Source organism: Aethalodelphis obliquidens, unplaced genomic scaffold (assembly GCF_003676395.1).
Source record: "Aethalodelphis obliquidens isolate GAN/ISIS:26980383/991018 unplaced genomic scaffold, ASM367639v1 scaffold56, whole genome shotgun sequence".
In the NCBI taxonomy this organism is placed as follows: domain Eukaryota; kingdom Metazoa; phylum Chordata; class Mammalia; order Artiodactyla; family Delphinidae; genus Aethalodelphis; species Aethalodelphis obliquidens.
Genome location: NW_020838000.1, coordinates 10,466,625 through 10,484,678, shown reverse-complemented (window position 1 = coordinate 10,484,678; position 18,054 = coordinate 10,466,625). Strand labels below are relative to the sequence as shown.

At 36.2% G+C, this 18,054-nt stretch overlaps 1 protein-coding gene across 3 annotated transcripts in view; it reads right to left on the bottom strand.

Annotated features, from left to right (window-relative positions):
- HACL1 (2-hydroxyacyl-CoA lyase 1) overlaps positions 1 to 18,054 on the bottom strand; it is a 46,901-nt gene that overhangs the window by 28,043 nt on the left and 804 nt on the right. For all 3 annotated transcript variants that reach the window (XM_027086578.1, XM_027086576.1, XM_027086579.1), the window contains exons 3-10: positions 16,149 to 16,189; positions 14,778 to 14,858; positions 13,613 to 13,685; positions 12,235 to 12,312; positions 11,182 to 11,276; positions 9,469 to 9,581; positions 5,613 to 5,748; positions 1,625 to 1,730 (exon numbers count right to left, since the gene is read on the bottom strand). In XM_027086578.1, coding sequence (XP_026942379.1) covers positions 1,625 to 1,730; positions 5,613 to 5,748; positions 9,469 to 9,581; positions 11,182 to 11,276; positions 12,235 to 12,312; positions 13,613 to 13,685; positions 14,778 to 14,858; positions 16,149 to 16,189 — 723 coding nt within the window. The remainder of the gene's footprint in view (positions 1 to 1,624; positions 1,731 to 5,612; positions 5,749 to 9,468; positions 9,582 to 11,181; positions 11,277 to 12,234; positions 12,313 to 13,612; positions 13,686 to 14,777; positions 14,859 to 16,148; positions 16,190 to 18,054) is intronic.

Sequence of the window (18,054 nt, the reverse complement as noted above, 5' to 3'; positions counted from 1 at the left end):
AGCCCGCACGCCGCAACGAAGAGTAGCCCCCGCTCGCCGCAACTACAGAAAGCCCGTGTGCAGCAACAAAGACCCAACACAGCCAAAAATAAATAAATAAAAATTAAAAAAAAAATCTACTCTGTAGAACTTTACTATTGTTCCACTATACTCACAGGAATGCATTTGACTTGATCAATTACAGTTTTGAATGTAACGAATAATAAGGTTCTATTTAATTACCCTGGAATTCTTATTCAGAGCAGGAGTTCTCAAATTTCAGCATACATCAGAACCTCCCGGTAGGCCTGTTAAGCCACGGACTGCAAGAATCCACCTCAGAGTTTCTGACCTCAAGAGGTCTGGGGTGGGGCCCAAAAATATACATTTCTAACAGGTTTCCCAGGAGGTGCTGATGCTGCTGGTCCAGGAACCACATTTTGAGACCCACTCCCAGGGAACGGCATGATTTCATCCTATTTACTCAGAAGCTCCATTTCTGGATGGCCATGGGCAAGTGAAAACAGCTTCTTGAGGAAAAGTAATTTAGGCACCCCAAAGGGGATGCACTTCATTCTGTAATCAAGAGGCAGCATCTTCCAGTACAATCCAGGTCTTGCTTGTTTGTGGTTTTAGTTTTCAATGGCCCCTATTAGAAGTTGACTTAGGAAGTAAAAGGTAAGCAGGGAGAAGACAGCAATTGCAGTGAGGCCATTAAAATACCTTTACACAATCTGTGTAGGGCAAACAGGTTTCTGGGAAGTACCTTTCACATCAGTAAGGAAACTGGTTTATAAAGAGGGGTCATAAAGATACAAGAGCTTATTCCAAACACACAGTTTTAGCACCATTGTTTAGATATTTCCATCCAAAGGGTGTTTGACGGTTTTGGAATCTAAAAGAATAACTTGATCCCTAACAATGCTGAATGTTTTGTTCTAATCTACCTCCTACTTGAACCTCTTTTGTCTACCTTTAAATATACTTGAACTATGAAGGAGAGCCAAATTATGCTTTTTAAACTATTGAAAACTTGATTTTGAAAGGTTTTCTGGTTAGCAGTAAAGTGGTACATTATGTTTCATAGGCTTGAAAAGGCAGCTTACTTTGGTACCTGTAATTATGCCAGACAATTTATAAAATTCTACTTTTGTAAAAAGAGAAACAGTTCTTTACAAAAGCCGAGAAGAAAGTGGAGCTGATAATGGCTGAGAGAACAATAAACTACACATAGCTCTGATTTTAAATCTCTCTTCTTAGGACTTCCCTGGTGGCACAGTGGTTAAGAATCTGCCTGCCAATATAGGGGACGTGGGTTTGAGCCCTGGTCCGGGAAGATCCCACATGCCAAGGAGCAACTAAGCCCATGTGCCACAACTAATGAGCCTGAGCTCTAGAGCCTGCGAGCCACAACTACTGAGCCTGCGTACAACAACTCCTGAAGCCTGTGCGCCTAGAGCCTGTGCTCCACGACAAGAGAAGCCACTGCAATGAGAAGCCCGCGCACCGCAATGAAGAGCAGCCCGTGCACTGCAATGAAGAGTAGCCCCCGCTCACCGCAACTAGAGAAAGCCCAAGTGCAGCAATGAAGACCCAACGCAGCCAAAAATCAATCAATCAATCAATTAATCTCTCCTCTGAGTACCTGGATAAACTTCACATCTGGCTGATATCTTGGAGGCAGTCCAAAATGTAAAATCCAATTTAATCTGGCACCAAGTAACACAATTACATCAGCAAATTGCAAAGCCCTATTAAAAAGAAAAATCTGATATAACAAAAGGGATATCTACATTCTTATTTGAATTATTCTAAAGTATTTGGAAAAGTCTAAATTTTGGATCTTGCACTGTTCTTGAGAATCAGCTTATATGGTAAATTTGATCTTTCAAACTGAAATAATTTATGAAGCCATTCTATTTAAATGGTAATCCAAAAGATGAAATAAGTAGAAAATACTACCATAAGACTTTATCTATACTCTATAGCATTTATTACTTTTTTATCATTAGAAAAATTAATATAAGTATACTGTAGATAATCTGGAAAAAGCAGAAAAGTATAAAGAAAAAGCCAAAATTTCCCAATAATACTATCAACTTATAAACTATTATTAATATCCTGGCATAATTTCATCTAGTCTTTTTTTCTATGCATGTGTATTTTTATATAGTTGAGCTTATACACTAAATGTCTCATGCGCTTTTGCTTATCATAAATGTTTTCCTTTATCATTAAGTTCTTCTTAAATACAAATTTTAAAGGCTACATATTTTGTTGAACACAAATTTATTTCACCTCTTCTCAAATGCTGGGTATTTTTCTTTGTTAGTAACAGTACTGGGTTGCACATCTTTATTTGAATCTTAATATATACTTCATATTGATTCCTTGAAGCAGGTATTTTTATGATGATTGATTCACTTTCCCCAACTGCTTTAAAAAAATATTACACCAAGTATATTTCTAACAGTTTTATATATCTTAGTATTTTTGTCAATATAACTTCAATTTTTTGATATTTACTTTGATATCTACTCTGATATTAATAACCCTTGCTTTCCTTTTGTTTACCGCATACATCTTTGCTTGCTTTTACACTGTATCATTTTGTTTCAGATGTGGCTCTAATGACGCATACAACTGTCATTATTATTGATCCAATTGAAATGTCATGCCTTTTTCCAGGATAATTTTTATTATAATAACTGCCGTGGGTTTTCTTTTTTCTACTTCTTGGCTATTTCCCATTTTTCTTATCTTTTGCCCAAAGAGGATCTGTTTTGTTTTTTTTTTTTTTTTTGCTTTTATCTTCTGCAGTGGCTTATGCTATTTTTCAGAGAAATTCAGTTATTATTTCAACTATATAGTCAAAAAAGCTATCCTCATATACTGTTTTGGTCCTGTGGGACCCAATTTAACTAACAGATAAAAACTGAAAATGGGGGCTTCCCTGGTGGCAGTGGTTGAGAGTCCGCCTGCCAATGCAGGGGACATGGGTTCGTGTCTCGGTCCGGGAAGATCCTACATGCTGCGGAGCGGTTGGGCCCGTGAGCCATGGCCACTGAGCCTGTGCATCCGGAGCCTGTGCTCCGCAACGGGAGAGGCCACAACAGTGAGAGGCCCACGTACCACAAAAAAAACCCCAAAAAAACAAAAAAAACCTGAAAATGGAAGGACAGATTTGCTTATAGATATTCCAAAACCCTTGAAATTGTTGATACAATTATTTACAGCCCCTTACAACCTTTTTTATATTATTAATGTCATCAATATTATCTTCTTAAAATTCAACAGGAATGAAGATAAACTTCAGCTCAACCCAAGTTAAAGTATATTAAAAGAAAAAAACAGTGTAATAATTAATTTGGCTACTGTACAATGTATACTAATATGAAAAAAGTAAACATATAATCTTATTAAAATAGCATTAAATGAGCAACATTAAAGATTGAACAGCAAACATGACATTTAAAAACCCCTCAAAATTAATTTAGTGTGTGCATGACAACATGAAAATTACCAAATGTAGAACAGTGGTAAACTGTGGAGAGGGAGGGAGGAAGTGGGATCAGGTAAGGTATGCAGGGACTACAAACAAATCTGTAATTTTTTGTTTCTTAAAAAAAAAACCTTAAAGCAACAACATACTACTTAATATTATATTTGATAAAGTTGAGTGGTGGTTACATAGTGCTCATTGAATTACTCTCTCATTTGTATATTTATAATATTTCATAATAAAGAAATTAAAAGAAAAAAATACATGGTTTATCAGAAAGTGTGTTTTAAAAATTTAAAAAGAAGAGGGGCTTCCCTGGCAGTCCAGTGGATAAGACTCCAAGCTCCCACTGCAGGGGGTGTGGGTTTGATCCCTGCTTGGGGACTAAGATGCCGCATGTGGCAGGGCAAAAAAAAAAAAAAAAACAACCGTAAAAAGAATGAGGTGAAGTCAATTAGAAAAAAAAAAATCTAAGAAGAGACTTCCAGTGCCAGCCAAGGCTGGGTAATCCCACTCCAGCCGAGCTCTCCCACTGATACAGTGGAAACTCTGAACCAAGTATAAAAAGCAACTACCTGAGGCTTCTGAAAAGTAAACAACAGTAGGTGGACTGGGAAGAGATCAAAGAAGTGACCCATGCAGGCGGTGAGTTTTTAAGGTTTTCCCCTCTTTTATCTCTTCGCTTTGATTCAGAGCAGTCCTAGTTGCAGAACTAAAGGAAAGCAAAAACTTGGAGAGAAACCGTGTCTTTTGGGCCAGAAGATCACATGCCTGAGAGCATGGGGGGAAAGCTCCAAAATTTTCTTTTTCTCTATTTCTCTCTCACAGCTGTGCTCTGAGGGCAGCGCAGCGGCATTGTGGTAAGTCCTAAGCAGCTAAAATCCCAAGAGAAACTTCATTTTTCAGGCAAGAGGAACTGGGAAAAGGGGCCCCTGTGGTCTGGAGAGTATGGGGGCATCCCCCTTATTTTTCATCTTTCTTTTTTTTCCTGCCACTTTGCCTCAAAGGCAGCACCTGTTGTGTGGTACGATAAGGTAGCAGCAAGGGCCAGGAAAAGGGACTCTGGGAAATGGGTGGGCTATGTCTTAAGAGAGAAAAGGAATCCCTAGTTCTGGATATGAACCAGCATGTTTGTATCCAGAACTGGGGCTGGGGCTCACCCCTGGGCTGGGCATGTGTGGACAGACCCAAAGGAGCATAGCAAAGGCTTTGGAAATCAACTGACCCTGGAACCATGCTCACAGTGAGTGAGTCAGAACCTGCACTCTGAATCTAACCAAGCTAACTGCTTGCTTAAAACAAACAAACAAAATCAGCATTCTACAGAGGATTTTGGTATGACCTAGAATCTCACAACACAGTATTCAAAATTCTAGGATACAATCCAAAACTACTCAAAACACAAAGAACCAGAAAAATTCCAATTTCAAAAGAGAATATAATGAATAGATGCCAATTGTACTGATGACCCAGATGTTAGAATCAGTAAACACATACTTTAAATCAGCTATTATAACTATGTTCCATAAGGTAAACAAAAATACTCTTGAAATAAATGGGAAGATAAACGTTCTCAGCAGAGAAATAGAACATATAAAGTAGACAAAAGGAGTAAAAAGAATTAAACAGTTATTCAGGGACCTATGGGAGAATATCAACATGCCTAATATTTGTGTTACTCCAGAAAGGAGAAAGAGATTGGTGTAGAAAAAAATATTTGAAGAAGTAATGGCCAGAAACTTTCCAAATTTGGTGAAAGGTATCAATGTACAGATTCAAGAAGATTAGAGAACCCCAAACAGGATAAACTAAAAGTAAACCGTGTCCAGACACATCATAATCAAACTGCTGAGAAACAAAGATAAAAAAAAATTCTGGAAGGAGCCACAGAAAGACAACTACATCGGTGGACAGAGATTCTCATGACTACAGATTTCTCATCTGAAACCATGAAAGTCAGGAGATAGAGGACAACATCTTTAAAGTGTTGAAAAGTCTGAAAAGAAACAAATGTGCTTAAAATTACGTGATTCTTTCAGAACTTCTCCTAGATTCATTAAAGTCACAAAACAATTTAAATTAGCCTGGAATCCGCCAAGCCATTGTATTTAAAATCTGGAGCGCCACGTACCTGGATCTGGCAGCACCTACACAGTTTGGATGGTTATCAGGGATAACACCCTTTCCCATGGGGGTGGGCAGAAATGGCAATTTACATTGCTCCACCAACTTCCTGATACTCTCCTCTGCACGGGCATAAGCAGCACCTACAAGAAATTGAAATGTATTGGACAAGTCAGTTAAGCTCCAGACACTGTGACCCTTAAAATAGTTCATGTGAAATTGCTTTTAGAACTTCTCAAACATTCTCCTGCTCAGGGCTTAAACTCAAAACAAATTGTGACTATGGTTTTTGTTTGTTTTTTGGCCATGCCGCGCGGCATGTGGGATCTTAGTTCTCCGACCAGGGATCAAACCTGTGCCCCTGCAGTGGAAGCACAGAGTCTTAACCACTGGACCACCAGGGAAGTCCTGTGACTATGGTTTTTATCTTTGGTATTTTAAAATGTTTAAGAAGGCAATAGTTCTAATTTCCCCCCCAAGTGATATTATCAATTATTCTGAAAGATGTCTACCCCTAAACAAAAGTTGCACTTCACATCTCTTGCTGCTCTTAATTGTCAGTTCTATGCTACCTTCCTACTGGATTACTACTCACAATTCCCTGGACACACATCTACTGGTAGGTGCAGGTAGGTGCAGGTAGGAGAGGAAGGACTCTGCCCTGACAGGGAAGAGCAACCTCACACTTTGCTCCCCACCACCAGCTAACCAGGACTGCACCGTCATCTAGTCTGTGTATGGAAATTCTAACAAGGGGTCTACATTTCTAAAGCTCTGTGGATCGCTTCATAGGCTCTATAATCCTGTGATCACAACCGGACTAACTCGAATGGGTCACATCATTTGTTTTTACAGTTGTGTGCCTGCAGAATAACCATATGCTTTATGCCCTCAATGGCACTGAAAACAACTTACTGTTTGAATATAGAAATGATTTCGAGGGAGATGCAAGAGGGAAGAGATATGGGAACATATGTATATGTATAACTGATTCACTTTGTTATAAAGCAGAAACTAACACACCATTGTAAAGCAATTATACTCCAATAAATATGTTTAAAAAAAAAGAAATGATTTCGTTTCTAATGTCATCAAGGCCATCGTTTTAGCTATTTAACTTTATGCTTTTTCTCAGGGTTAGTAGAATATTACTCCATATCCAGAAGTTATAATTCTCTACTGAGTCTCAGTAAATAGTATAGTATGTTCAGATTCAATTTAATGCTCCCCACTATAAAACTACCTTAGAATCTTTTGTCATCCATGTAGGATGAAAAATAATCCCTTTTTTTTAATCCAGAAAGTTTCCTTATATTCTCCTTCTTGCCTCAATATTTGTCCATTCAGTTCCCTCTTCCTGGAATGCGTGGGTTCTCTGTGTCCACTCAGTGACCAGTCACCCATTATTTCAAGGGGTGGCTACAGCATCATCTCTTCTGAACGGTCTTTCCACACCACCTACACAAGAACATTGTTGCTGCTTCCCCTGGGAATCCACCTCAGCTCTCTACACACACCTCACTTATTTGTGACCAGGTCTGTCTACTTATAAGTAGGAACCATTATTTCTCTATATATCCCACAAATGTTTTCTATAATCCCTGCCTTATCATAAGGACTCATTAAATGGTGGTTGAAGGAAGTACAAAAACTAGCATCCACTGAGCTCTTTCTATTATTTTGTTGTTTAATTTTAACAGTACTGTTGAGGTAGCTAATCTCTATTTTACAAGTGAGGTAACTGAGACTCAAAGCAGTTTTTGCCAAGGTCACAGAGCTAATATATCACATAGCTGTACACAACTCAGCTCTGACTTCAATTTTTTTCTGTTGTCCACCATTTTTACTAAAACTGTTTTTAATTTCTATGTAGTTACCTCCTGTAGTTGATAAATGACTAGCATGGTCATAGATGATTCATAGCCCCTTTAGGTCTAGAACATATAATGGATACTATAATAAATTGCTGACATGTGTATAAACTGGTACAATACCTTGGGAGAAAGCAATTGGACAATATGTTCCAAAGGCCTTAAAATATGAATACATTTTAATTTAATTAATTTTCTTTCTGGGAATCTATCTTATATTCTAAATATGGAAAAAGCTTTAAGTACAAACGAGTCTGTTGCAGCTATTCTAAACACAAACAAAAACTGGCAAAGATTTAAATATTTGCCAGCAAAGTATTAGTATATACATGAATGGACATTAAAAATTATATTTGGGAAGAAAATTTAACACCATGAGAACATGTTATTCTAGCATTAAATGAACTAAGTATAATACGAAACTGTCTAATAGAGTGGCCATTTGACCCAGCAATCCCACTCCTAGGTACGTACTGAAGAGAACTGAAAACATACATCCACACAAACATTTGTACATGAATGTTCATAGCAACATTTTTCACAGTAGTTCAAAAGTGGAAACATCCCGAATGTCCATCAACTATGAATGGATTAAATTAAATGTGGTATGTCCATACAATGGAATAATAACAATAGTAACTATGAATTATATTTATTATATTATATATAATTATAGTAAATATATTATCATTATTATTCAGCAATAAAAAGAAATGATGTACTGATACATGCTACAACGTGGATGAACCTTGAAAACATTACGCTAAATCAAAAACGTCAGTCACAAAGGACCATACATTATATGATTCTATTTAAAAGAAGTGTCCAAATAGGCAAATCTATAGAGACAGAAAATAGATTCACGGTCGCCTGGGGCAGAGGGCTAAGGAGGTTTGGGGTGACAGCTAAGGGATGTGGGATTTGGGAGAGGGTAATAACGATATTCTAAAATTGATTGTGGTGATGGATGCACAACTTTGTAAATATACCAAAAGATATTAGATTGTATACTTAAAAAAAACTGTCTAGGGCTTCCCTGATGGCACAGTGGTTGAGAGTCCATCTGCCGATGCAGGGGACACGGGTTCGTGTCCCGGTCCAGGAAGATCCCACATGCCGCGGAGCGGCTAGGCCTGTGAGCCATGGCCGCTGAGCCTGCGCGTCCGGAGCCTGTGCTCCACAACGGGAGAGCCCACAACAGTGAGAGGCCCGTATACCACAAAAAATAAATAAATAAAAAACTGTCTATACAGTATGATCACAAGGTATAAAATATACATGCAAAATGGAATACAAAAGTACTACATGTTAAAATGATCTTCTTTGGATGAAGGGATTTCTTCTTTCTAATCTACTGGATTTTCCAAATTTTTAATAATATTCATGTGTAATCTTCATAATGGAAAGAAACACATTTTATTCATAAGAAATGTAATAGGGACTTCCCTGGTGGTGCAGTGGTTAAGAATCCGCCTGCCAATGCAGGGGACACGGGTTCGATCCCTGGTCTGGGAAGATCCCACATGCCAAGGAGCAACTAAGCCCGTGTGCCACAACCACTTAAGCCTGTGTGCCTAGAGCCCACGAGCCACAACTACTGAGCCCACGTGCCAGAACTACTGAAGCCCATGCACCAAGAGCCCATGATCTGCAACTAGAGAAGCCACCACAATGAGAAGCCTGTACACCACAACGACCCCCGCTCGACACAACTAGAGAAAGCCCACATTCAGCAACGAAGACCCAACGCAGCCAAAAATAAATAAACTAAATAAATTTACAAAAAAAGAAAGAAATGTAATAGGTGATATTCCAGGCATTCTAGAATAATTCTGATTTCAAAACTAATAAATAATGCTAAATGAATAAAGAGAATTTTTATTCCAATTTCAAACATTAGAGCCAATGCTAATAAATAATGAAGACAATTTCTAAACAGAATCAGCATTCTTTTGAAAGCCTAGCAAGATTTAGAGTTCCATTCAATGCTACCTTTCCCGATGATAAGAAGGGGCTGTTTGGCATTCCTAATAACAGATGCTGCCATACATACAGCAGAGCTTTCTGCCATACTAACAGGAGGTGGCATGCAGCACTCCATGTACCTGGAAATAAAGAGCTCTGTTAATTAGGAGGCCAACTTTTTAACTTTTTTATTGTGAAAATATCAAATACAGAAAAAGGTAGAAAAAATAGTATAATAAACTCCATATGCCCACCCTGTAAATTCAACTACTAATATTTTACCACATTTGCCTCACACATACACGCATAAATATACATACACATTTCTTTCTAAACCATTTGACAGTAGATTACCACAGCAAGACTTAAAAATTAAAAGATAAGGACTTTCTCCCATATAACCATAATATCCTTATCATACCTGGTAAATTAATATTTATTCCCTAAGATCATTTAACAACCAAAGGAGCAATTCACTGACAGGAAATCTGAATTAATGGCTTCACACTGTGGTAGTAGTTGTTGTTGTAGTAATAATAAAAAAAAATACTAAAAGTTAATATTTCATACCTACTATGTACCATTTATCCTTATTTAATTTTCAAAATAATGAGATTAGGTATTACCATTATCTCTGTTTCACTACTGTGAAAAAAAAAACCTCAAAAAGTAGGTAACTTGCCTGGGGTCCCCAGATGGCATGTGGCAAAGACTGGATTGAAATCGGTTTTTCTGTCTCCAAAGTCCATGCTTTTAACTACCTCACTATATTTCCACTCATTGAGTAAGTCAATATTTTAGTATCACAATATGCATTAGTGAAAGAAATATTAAATATTAAAACTGTCATAGTTAAGTATTTCTAGACACCAACTCCTCAGTGTTTTAGTTCATTTATCCTAATTAATAAACATCATACTGTACAAAACTTGGGCATATAATACCAAAAAAGGACATCCAAATCTTTACAAAAATTTTAAAGAAGGCTTACAGAGTTAACTTACCTAAGGCACATCTCCCCCCAACCCCAATAATATTATTTTGATTGTCATGTTCAGGTATTATGAAGAATAGATGTCTGACTCTCCCAAATGGAAACCTCTACTTGGTATCCTGAGTGAACAGAAATGCCCACTGTCTCTCTGTAGTCACTAGGTCCATGACAGCAGGAATGCGCTAAATGGTACTCAGGGTGATGCAGTAACCCAAGTACCCATCCTTACCAGGAGTGACTTAGATACCAGTTTGTTGTACTTATTGTTCACTCAGTGTTTATTTATGGAATAGGGGAACTTGGCAAATCATAGTAACATCTGGTGTTGAAATATTTTTAAATCACAGAGACAGACTGAAATTTTTTATGCTGAGTTCTTACTAGAACTATTTGAAAATTACTATTTTTCAATAGTCACTTCATCTCTTGGTTTATACCATGAAGACTCTAAGTAACCATACTACATGAGGATTAGTTTTTTATGGTTACTGAAAGAATAATTTCAAATGAGGAGTTTGGGAAGCTCCAAGTATTTGATTTAGTAATTAAACCCCAAAATAATTCCTAAATAATGCCATTTTAATTAAGAGAATTAAGCCCTTTGGCCAGGATTCAGTTTAATTACTAAATCTTCAAAAGTTAAGACAAATTGAAGATTAACTTATAAACTGCTAGGTAAATTCTTTTTAAAAGGTAAGCATTATGGTAACACAATTAAGAAAGAACTCCAGTTAACTATTACTCACCTTATAGAGTTCACATTCACCTGGAGGTTCACAAAATCTGCAGGTATGTCAACATAGCAAGCACCTGGACGACCATAAATACTGCTTCTCACTGCCTAAGTTCATTACAAATGGAAGAAAATATTTTAAAAATCTCAATCCTTATTATCACATTCCACTCAAAGATAATTTAAAATTGTGAAATGAACACTATTTTGATTTTTCTCAACATCCTTAGTTGATGCAACATCCTTAGAAGTAACCAATTTTAATTACATTGAAATGCCCTCTATTGATTCTATATATTTTAAAAGATATTTTTGTTTAAAAGGGGAGAGATAAGAAAAAAATACACACTTAGGGCTTTAAAATTCATTTTCTATTACACTTTAGTCCTAGAAATTATCTACAAGGTTCTGCCTTCCAAGTCTTTACTTTATAACATTACTTTCACCTGCTTCCTAATCCTAATGATTTAGCAAAGGTTTCAGAAACTGTGATGTTGTAACATGTATCAAATGGTTTCTGTAACACATGGTTTTTGAAACAGCTTAAATATAACTTCACATATAAAACTAACTTATAATACGTTGTTTAATCAACTAAGAGATGGTCTTACATTAATACTAATAGAAGTACTAATTTTCAAAAACTTAAAGTAAATTTAAGTAATAATACTTAAATAATTTAAGTAATAAGTACTAATTTTCAAAAATTTAAGTAATAATACTTAATAATATAAGTATTATTTTCAAAAATAATCTTGCAAAAGTATAAGAGAAAGGGTACCCAGGGTTTCATTATATCCTTCTTTTTATTTTTCCATAATTTAAAAAAATTTTAAAAACTAAAGTAGAGGGGAAATTTTTTCCAAAATAATTTATTTTATCGGTTTCTTTAATTAAGTTAATGACAGTGAATATTAAAATGTACATAGCTATTTATCAATATCATTGCTAACTGCCTGAATATATTCCAAATTGCTACTCATTCTATGGAGAATAAAAGTAACACAGGTAATAAGCAATTGAGAAAAACCAGCTGACTTGGAGAGCTTGTAATTAAATACTGTACCTTTTCGATAATAGAGGGAATAGCTTCTATGCTACTTGGCCGGGCAGAGAACTTGCTATATAATCTACAAGCTTCAACCTATATGCGAAAAGAAAATCACTTAAAATTCAGCTCATGTATCATATTACTCTTCTGAAAGATGACAAAATGTTAAACCATTACTTTCTATTATGTTTAGAGGCAAGATGGAGAAAAATGCATTACCTAGATTGCTTCTTAAAAGCCTATTCAGGGGCTTCCCTGGTGGTGCAGTGGTTGAGAATCTGCCTGCTAATGCAGGGGACACGGGTTCGAATCCTAATCTGGGAGGATCCCACATGCCGCAGAGCAACTAGGCCTGTGAGCCACAACTACTGAGCCTGCGCGTCTGGAGCCTGTGCTCCGCAAGAAGAGAGGCCGCGATAGTGAGAGGCCCATGCACCGCAATGAAAAGTGGCCCCCGCTCACCACAACTAGAGAAAGCCCTCGCACAGAAACGAAGACCCAACACAGCCAAAAATAAATAAATAAATTAATAAACTCCTACCCCCAACATCGTCTTAAAAAAAAAAAAGCCTATTCAAAGTACAACCAAATCTCTGCCTTGGTGTGATTCAGGAAGAAAATCAAAACAAGACACAATTTTCATTTCTTAGATTGGCAAAAATAAAAAAGTTAGATAATACCCAGCATCTATCATAATACAAGAAAACAGGCACTCTCATAAACTCTGGTGAGAATATAAATAGGAAGGGAAGCTGACAAGGTCTCCTAAAAATGTAAGTAAGTATATCCTTGGACCCAGAAATTCTAAAGCCAGGAATACACAACTTCATCTATTATATCTCATTACAATAATAATCTATTTTTACATTTCTGCCAGTTTTCCTGTTATATATTTTGTTGTTATGCTGTTTGACATAAATTCAGTAGTGTTAATTTTTCACTGTTTAATGTACTTTGAAGCATTGTATATTCAATAGAAACTGTTTCTCTTAATACTTTTTGATATAAAATCTACTTAACAGTTGGTAGTCTTAGTCCCACAGGTATGAGTAGGAGTTTTCCTCTCAACTTTTCTCTTCCTCAAAGTCTGATAGTCCCAAGCCATTTTTATTCCTGCATTTTCTTGACTCTTTGAAGAGATTATTTTCAGAGTTTAAATTTCTGTCAAAAAGGTGTATTTCTTGGAAGATTGCTCCTAAACAGAGCCTAAGCTTTCTTAATAACCACACTGAGAGTTTCTTGTAGTTGAGGAAAATTACCTTTAAAATATCTCAGGTACTTTTATTTTAATTGTTTATTTTGCAGACAGGAGTTTTAATTTCTTCTCCATAAATCTTAATGGAGTATACTTACGTTACTAAAATGATAGAGGGAAGATCTTAGAGTTGGGTACCTGAGGAAACTCCTGGAAGGCCCCCATTGTTTCCTGACTTCTTTCAGAGGAACCACCAATCACAATCAAGGGCCTGAAATATTAATTTTTTTAAAAGAGAATTACAAATGAGATCAACATGTACAGTACTCAGCAAGTACCCAATAAATAATAAACACTCAATGAATGTTAAAAAAGAGAGAAAGAGAGAGAATTACATTTTCCCTTAAAAACTGCCAATTTAGAAAGATTTAGGAAACAACTTGGTGTGAGAGAACACTTCCTCAATTTTGGAAAAATCTGTAATTTGTGGTAAATATTTTTCCTCCATGCCCCTCTCTCCCTTGCCTCTTTTGGATACTGATTCTAAACCTCTGGGTGTGATGATGTAAAATGAATTGTTATGCCCTTCCTATTATTCTTGAAATTAAGAGGAGAAAAAAACTTTTGTCACACTTTCCTAAATGAGTCTATTTGGAAATGGCAGAATGACAAAAATTCCTCAGCAATAAAATTCTTATGCTTTGGGGAGAAAAAAAAAAAGATACAGCAAAGTTAAAGTTACTCAAAAATTATCAGATACTAAAGTAGATAAGAAAGAGAAAGTGTAGGAAGGACGAAAGAAAAGAAGTCAAACCCTAAAAAGTAGGAAACACATGGCAAGAAAGAAAACAATATCCTTCCCACAGGAAATTTAAACATTTTATGAACTGATCAAAACATATCCCCCTTTAACATGATCTTATGAGTAAAGAACCAGAGATGGGATTAAGGGCAAGAGCAACTAATCTACTTATAAAGCCAACTCAATAAATATAAGATTTCAATTGTCCTGCTAGTTATGCAAGACAAGGTGAAAAATTAAATACATTCTTGCATATTGAACTGGGATCTTTGATAAACAGTTCTTCACTTAAAGAGACTTATACACACATTCACACATACATATATACAGATAGATAGATATGGAATATACACATATTTATTCCAAAATATTAATAGTCTTTTTTTCTAGGTAAAAGAGCTGTTGATGGTTTTTTTCTTATTTTCTTCCTAACTCTCTTAATTTTTCACTAAGCCATTTCCTTAAGCACCTGACCCCTGGTCTTCCCACCACAGATCAGTGGTTGCTCCACTAGGTAAAATCATGCATTGAGATTTTTAAGAAAATGTTTTAAGTAATTACCAACAGTTCATGTTTGCATTTGCCATACCACCCAAAGCATGGATGAGACCTGGGCCAGAAACAACAAGGCAAACTCCCGGCCTAAAAGCAAAACAGAATTAATTTTATTAAAAGCAGGTCAAATGCAACACTTGATTCATATCACTTTAGGGTGAAATGTCACCTTCTTGAACTTCAAAGGCAGGATATATAGATCTTTACTACAATTGTAAAACAATTATTAGAATACTTTTTTAATTAGAATAAAAAAGGTTATATCAGTCTTCCTGCAAGAAATAAGGTACCTACCATCCTCACACTGTATTTCACTAACCTCTTTATACTTTGCTCCTATTATATTTGGGCTAAATCAAGTTGACTGCATACAGAAGCAAATTTTTGACTACTGAGTACATTTCTATATGGAAAAGAAGTGTTTTTAAAAATTTTCTTAACAAATATATAATGTAAATTGGTCTTTGCCAGGAAGTAATTCTGAAATGTAGTGCTCTGCCCCAATTTTTTAAATTGAACTTGAAAGCTTTACCCTAGATGACTTTCTAAGCTTAAAGCACTGAAAAAAAGGTATCTCCATATAATTCAACTTGCCATTTTCAATTTATACAGTAATTTCTTAAGAACCGCTATTTAAGACAGCCTTTAAATTGGTGCAGCCACTGTGAAAAACAGTATGGAGGTTCCTCAAAAAACTAAAAATAGAACTACCATACAATCCAGCAATTCCACTCTGGGTATTTATCAGAAGAAAACAAAAACACTAATTCCGAAAGATATATGCAGCACTATTTACAACAGCCAAGATATGGAAGCAACCTCAGTGCCCATCCATGGATGAATGGATAGAGAAGATGTGATTGATACACACACACACTGAAATATTACTCAGCCATAAAAAAGAATGAAATCTTGCCATCTGTGTCAACATGGATGGACTCGGAGGATATTATGCTTAGTGAAATAAGTTAGATAGAGAAAACCAAACACCATATGATTTCACTTATATGTGGACTCTTAAAAACAAAACAATGAATAGAAAATAAACTCAGAGACAGAGAAAAAACTGGTGGTTGCCAGAGGGGAGGTGTGTGGAGGAATGGATAAAATAGGTGAAGGGGATTAAGAGGTACAGACTGCCAGCTATAAAATACGTAAGTCATTGGGATGACATGTACAGCATAGGAACACAGTTAATAATATTTTAACAACTTTATATGGTGATAGATGGGAACTGGTCTTATGGTGGTGACCATTTCATAATGTATAAAAATACTGAATCACTATGCTGTACACCTAAAACTAATATAATACTGTATGTTAATTATAACTCAGTTTAAAAAAAGAAGTTGAGATAAAACACAGACTTGAGTTTACCTGCCTGTCAGATATCCAACCGCAGAGGCAGCATAACAAGCCTATAAAGAAAAAACACTGGGACTTAAGCATTTTGGGACTCTTATAGTATTAAATTGTATTAGATAATAAGTATTATTAAGTATTATACATGTATAAAGTATGTATATAATAATTCACTCTCAAGTAAGGGGGAATTGGAACATTTTTCATTCTAACGAGTAATGTTCTACCTGTAAATTTTAAATAATGGTTTAAACATCTAATTCTAATTTTTAGTTTTTCAAGGAATTTGTCCATATCATCTAGTTTATTCATAATATCATCTTATAATTGCTTAAACGTCTGCAGGATCAATAGGAATGTCCTCTTTTTTATTCCTAACATTGATAATTTGTATTTTTTCTCTTTTATTCTTCATCAGTCTTGCTAGGGATTTACCAAATTTATTAATCTTTTCAAAGAACCAATTTTTGGATTTGTTGATTTTTCTCTATTGTTTCTTTGTTTCCTCTTCCATTGATTTCTGCTTTTTTTAAAAAAATAAATTTATTTATTTTTGGCTGTGTTGGGTCTTCATTGCCATGCGTGGGCTTTCTCTAGTTGCGGTGAGTGGGGGCTACTCTTCCTTGCAGTGCGTGGGCTTCTCATTGTCGTGGCTTCTCTTGTTGCGGAGCACGGGCTGTAGGTACACAGGCTTCAGTAGTTGTGTCACGTGGGCTCAGTGGCTGTGGCTTGCGGGCTAGAGCTCAGGCTCAGTAGTTGTGGCACATGGGCTTACTTGCTCTGCGGCATGTGGGATCTTCCTGGGCCAGGGCTCAAACCCATGTCCCTTGCATTGGCAGGCAGATTCTTAACCACTGTTCCACCAGGGAAGCCCAATTCCTGCTTTTGTACTTATTATTTTACTACCTTCAGTTTGGGTTTACCTTGGTTTTCTTTTTCTAGCTTCTTAATATGTAAGCTTAGAGCATTGATTTTTGATCTTCTTTACTAAGTATAGATTCATTTAAAACTATTTCCTCTAAGAACTGCTTTAGCTATAGCTTACATGTTTGAGATCTCATCTTCTCATCATCATTCAATTCAAAATGTTTTCCATTTTCCATTGTGATTTCTTCTTCACCCCACTGGTTATTTAGGGTCCATGGTGACATCCCCTTTTTCACCCCTGACACTGGTAATTTGTATTTTTTCTCTTTTATTCTTAATCAGTCTGCCATGAAGGTTATTGATTTTATTAATCTTTTCAAATATTTACAAAGGATTCAAACATACTGAATTTCCAAATGTTTGGGGATTTTCTATCTTTCTGTAATTGAATTCCAGTTTATTTCCATATGGTCAGGTCACATATACTGTTTGTTTCCAATCCTTGGAGATTTGTTGAAATTTCCTTCATGGCCTTCATATGATTAGTTTTTATTTTTAAACTGCACTTCAGCTCACTATAGGAAGACAAGGAAGGTGCTAAATTAAATACAAGATAATCTGGAAAAATGCTAAATGCCCTTTAGGAAGAAATGAGACTGGGTTGGCAAAATGTCCTAACTTCCTTTCTTGTGCTTCCAAATAAGCCTCCGAGAAGGGTGGCAAGGTAATGAGGTGGAATGAGCACTGGACTGGGGCTTAGGACACCTCTGGAGTCCAATCACGGCTTTACCATTTGTGATACCTGTCACTTTGCAGAGCCACCTACTATACAACATGAGACTTGGCCTTCACCCATTCACCTTGCAGGTACTACCGGACCTCCTATCAAGTGCAGGCTCTACCTACGCACTGGGGATACAGATGTGTCAAGAAAAAATAATATCCGTGACCCCCTGAAGCTCAGAGCCTACTAGGGAAGTCAGACCGGACAAATAATACACAGACACATAATAATAGTTAGTTACAGAGTGAAGGTCAGGGGACAGGATTCAGA